The sequence below is a fragment of the Pecten maximus genome, chromosome 12 (genome assembly GCF_902652985.1).
Source record: "Pecten maximus chromosome 12, xPecMax1.1, whole genome shotgun sequence".
Lineage (NCBI taxonomy): Eukaryota > Metazoa > Mollusca > Bivalvia > Pectinida > Pectinidae > Pecten > Pecten maximus.
This window is the reverse complement of record NC_047026.1, coordinates 37971707-37976017: the sequence shown is the minus strand read 5'-3', so window position 1 is coordinate 37976017 and position 4311 is coordinate 37971707. Positions and strand designations below refer to the sequence as shown.

Here is a 4311-nt window from a genome sequence, read left to right as displayed (position 1 = left end):
CCTTCCGCCCGGATAGGGGAGATGACTTCCTAGTTGTACACAACTTTGACCTGTCTGTTCTCCAATGTCGTGTCCTATTGTGGAGCGAGTTTACCGCCTTTATTGTATCTTACACACATTCGACACGCGTGTCGGTGGGAGTGTGTATAGTATACATGTGGGTTTCTTTGCTTCATTGAGCATGCGCCCTTTCAAATCAAGTACTCCCACAATCATAATATCCGGACATGACGAATTGCTTGTTTCGATTTTAGATTGTACCAAACCGAGATAAAAATACACCAAACTTTCCTGACGGCGAGGAAAATAATGACGACACTGGTAGCATGGAAATTTTTCAAACAGAATTGATCGGACGCCTAACTAAATTTATTTCCTATAATATTTGGAAAAGCCATCGAAAATCTGTATATAAAAACCTCATGGCTTTAGCGAAATCACACTCAGAATCAGTTAAAGTATTGAAGGGACATTTCAAACGCACGTTCAGTGATAACTTAATAACACGATGGAAGGAACAGCTTGTGCTATCGCTAATAATTTGATGAAAGGTAATACATCAGATTTAAACGACTACAAAATATCTAAACTGATTTTAGTGTAATCTGAACAGATTGTTTTAATTTCATTATTAATAAGCGCGAGGTTTTCTTTATGAAATCCATAGTCGATAACAATTCATTAATATACCGACAAACATCATTATATTTTATTTTGATTTAATCTGCAGGTTTTTTTTTTTTTCCTCTTCCCGTCTCGTTTCATTTTCTTTTCTTTGCCGTTATCGCTGACTTTCTATGAAATTTATTTAGCTGCTTTGTTAATTATCTGACTTGATTGATGTTAGCCTAGTTTTATTGGGAAAAAGTAGCATAATTAGGATATATAGAGGAGGTTCTTCATTCATCTTAACATGTACTGAATTATTGGAATTAATGTGTGTGTGTGTGTATTACAAAAGAACAAGTATTTTATATCCGGCTATATGGCCTCTGTTTGTAGTTTGAGTAGGCCGAGTCTAAAACTGTACTTTCATATTCGATATAAATTACATTATCAATTAAAATTCTAGGAACGTATTTATAATATCACATATATATATAAAATCTATCAAGGAATATTCAGGGTTCTGTTAGCTACGGGTAATGTATGTATGTCTTCTGTCACTAGTTTCTAATAGGCTGAAACAAGAGTGGAACAATAATCCGGTAATAACTCCTTCATTCCAATTATTGGTCCGTAATTCGGACATTGCTCTTAGTTTTTAAATAGCGGAGTTAAAGTGCAGATCTATTTCTTTATATATGTGGGTAATTAGTTTCACAGACTTCAAAAATAATAATTCAACATGAATGTACACTCCATCGGTCAAAGTCAGTAGAATATTTTACCTGTATATGCTCTGAATTGTTGCGTTTGTTTAGATTAATGCTAATTTTCGCTTGTTTTCATTTCTAATACTTTTTAAATTATTTTTACAGGTTTTGGAATTTTTGTAATGTTTCTGTCCCTGGCAATGGGAACGTCATGGGAAACTCCCTGTGGAGGACCCCCCGCTTCCCCACCCCCGGGATTTCCAGTACCACCACCCCTCCAATACGTTACAGCTATGCGCCCGATTATTGATGAAGCCACACTTAAAATCGGCGAATTGAAAGATAGATATGTAAGTAACTTTCTAACCAATACACAAGTATCGTAGTTAAATATCTGTTTCAAACAAAAGTGCAACACGACTGGGTAGAATTACCTTAGTTAACAGTTCCAATACTTAGACTTTGTACGTATTAGAATGAATAGAAGCATACATGAAAACTAACATGTTTATTAACTTCTGTTGCACAACCTTAAATAGATTATGTGCAAATGTGTGAAGAAAACTTAATTATTGAAAAAAAACTACTTAACCCATGAATAAGAATGTTCTGTAATTATTGTTAAACGTTTATGTGTGTGTTTTCTTTTCACGTTTAGATACAGGAGAGATTCAACAATAATGGCGTGTTTATACCGATAATGAATGACTTCCATTACGATGGTATGCCCGAATGCTGCATGTCTCTAGAAGAAATGGCACAGTCACTCTCAAACGTAAGTTCTTATTCTACTTTTTTTTTAATTTCATGGTTTCATGCTAATTCATTTTTTAAATTTTCAAAATAGTGAACAAAGTTCTACAATGTATGTTTACTCTCCTCTTTCGATTTCTGTTCTCTAATTTATTTATTTATTGTGATTTTTTGTTGTAGATTGCCAATAATAAAATACTAATTACATATTTCCTGTTCACAGCTAACCCTTGTTCATCAAACAAACTACGATAAAATATCCAGAGCGTTGGTCTTCCTGGAACAGGTCGCCTTAGACGAAAATCTATTGGAAACTCCATCTTATATCGCGGACGTGTCAAGTATTCAAACTGATGCTCTGAATCTGTTATGTAACAAACAGAGCCTCATTCTGAATGCTGGAGCTACCATCAACTATGTGTCGTCTTCTGTAATGGCCGATCATGTACGAGAATACCAAAACGAATTCGATCGCCACGTTAGGGATTATATCATCATAAAGGATGTAGATCGCATGTTCAATAACATGAATGTGCATATCAAAGCCATCGAAACCCATCTCTTAACACCAGGGAATTGAAGCCATGTTTAGTTCTAACTTCAGGATCTTCCCAGTGAGGGAAATGGAAACGGCGTAGATTATATTAATCAATTAACTTTTTCATGTCTTGATTACGAAAACAGAAATGTAACAACAGCGACGACGTTGATGGTGACCCGAAGTTACCATAGCGACGACGTTGATGGTGACACGGAGTTACCATAGCGACGACGTTGATGGTGACACGAAGTTACCATAGCGACGACGTTGATGGCGACACGAAGTTACCATAGCGACGACGTTGATGGTGACACGAAGTTACCATAGCGACGACGTTGATAGTGACACGGAGTTACCATAGCGACGACGTTGATTAAAGTGGGATCTTTAATCAGTTTCGGAATGCACATTATTTTAAGAAAATATGAGTTTACACTTGAAGTTTCACGTAAGAAAAAATGATATCCAGAGACATCATGCCATGATAAAGATCAATAGTTACAGTTTTGACAGGGTTACATATCTATACAAGCTCTCAGATTACACAGGGGTTTATATACGTAGGTTTGATTGTTTTATTTGTGTACAGAAGATTGTGCGTGCGTGTAATGCTTCTTATTATTATTTTTGTTCAAGAGAGTAAGTATCGTTTCGACAAGAGTTCGTGCTAATGTTTTATGTTAAATTATATTTTGTTACGTTAAGTTGTTGCCCATCGATCTGATATATATGTAGTGTACATGTACTATTTGCCAGTGAGACTGATTATAATCTGATATATAGTGTGCTGTTTGTAAGTGAGTCTTTGATTATAAACATATCAAAATGCTGTTTCTTGCCAAGCGATCCAACAGTATTTCAAAGCATATATTTTTTTACATTCCGTGTCTGTGTCTGATTGTCATGCTTATCACAGGATATAATGTGACGTTAGTGCTTAATGACAATTTATTTATTATTTCATTTATTTATTTGTGAATTAAGACAATATGTCTACCATATTGCAAACACCACACAATATACCTCAAAACCGCGTGACCTTAAGAATGAAAGAGTTGTCCCCCGTAGTGTGTACATGTATATAATACATGAACTATACAAGTTGCGTATTTTTTAATGTTATTGTTGGATCTCATATTACTTAATACAAATGCTTTTATATTTATTTTTATATTTATTTTTAAATAAATTTATATATTTTAACATAGAATTATGCTTGTGTTGTTTATAAAAAACGAAGTATACAGCTGGTCCGCAGTCAGTGTTAACCCCGGATGACACTGTGAAAATTACGGTCTTCTCTGGAATAGTGTCGAGGCTTTGTCTTAGTATTGCAGTAGTACATTATAAAATACAAGGATTCAGAAGCAAAGTTCTTATGTAAATCAGTTTTTTTATACCCATAACAACGGACAAGTACTTGGTTTAAACATCAATTATTGTCACTCAACAAACAACAATGTATTGGACAAACGTTATGCTACATTACCGTTAAACAAGACAATCAAAAGATCCCGAACTGACAATATAATATGTGGAGAAAAAGATGGGGCTCCCGGGTTTTATAACAATGATGGTTCAAGGCTACATTTCTAAAAGATTAATACTCTGATTGTAATATAATCACAACACGATTAATCCTTAGAGCTGTACATAAACCATTAGGGCTGTTAGTAAACCATTAGGGCTGTACATAAACAA

General features: G+C 34.7%; 1 protein-coding gene across 1 annotated transcript; it reads left to right on the top strand.

The window, feature by feature from the left end:
- Window positions 1-438: 438 nt before the first annotated feature.
- Window positions 439-3820, top strand: LOC117338801. Its single transcript, XM_033900149.1, has 4 exons — window positions 439-551; window positions 1482-1666; window positions 1975-2091; window positions 2293-3820. Exons 1-4 carry the CDS (start codon window positions 509-511, stop codon window positions 2647-2649), a joined length of 702 nt encoding a protein of 233 aa, XP_033756040.1. The 5' UTR covers window positions 439-508; the 3' UTR covers window positions 2650-3820.
- Window positions 3821-4311: the final 491 nt, after the last annotated feature.

What these genes read in the sequence shown, in the direction of transcription:
- LOC117338801 (XM_033900149.1), top strand. Translation starts at nt 509, where the DNA reads ATGGAAGGAACAGCTTGTGCTATCGCTAATAATTTGATGAAAG. An exon ending in GCGAATTGAAAGATAGATAT is followed by an intron (nt 1,667 to 1,974) that starts GTAAGTAACTTT and finishes TTTCACGTTTAG; the next exon opens with ATACAGGAGAGATTCAACAA. An exon ending in TGGCACAGTCACTCTCAAAC is followed by an intron (nt 2,092 to 2,292) that starts GTAAGTTCTTAT and finishes TCCTGTTCACAG; the next exon opens with CTAACCCTTGTTCATCAAAC.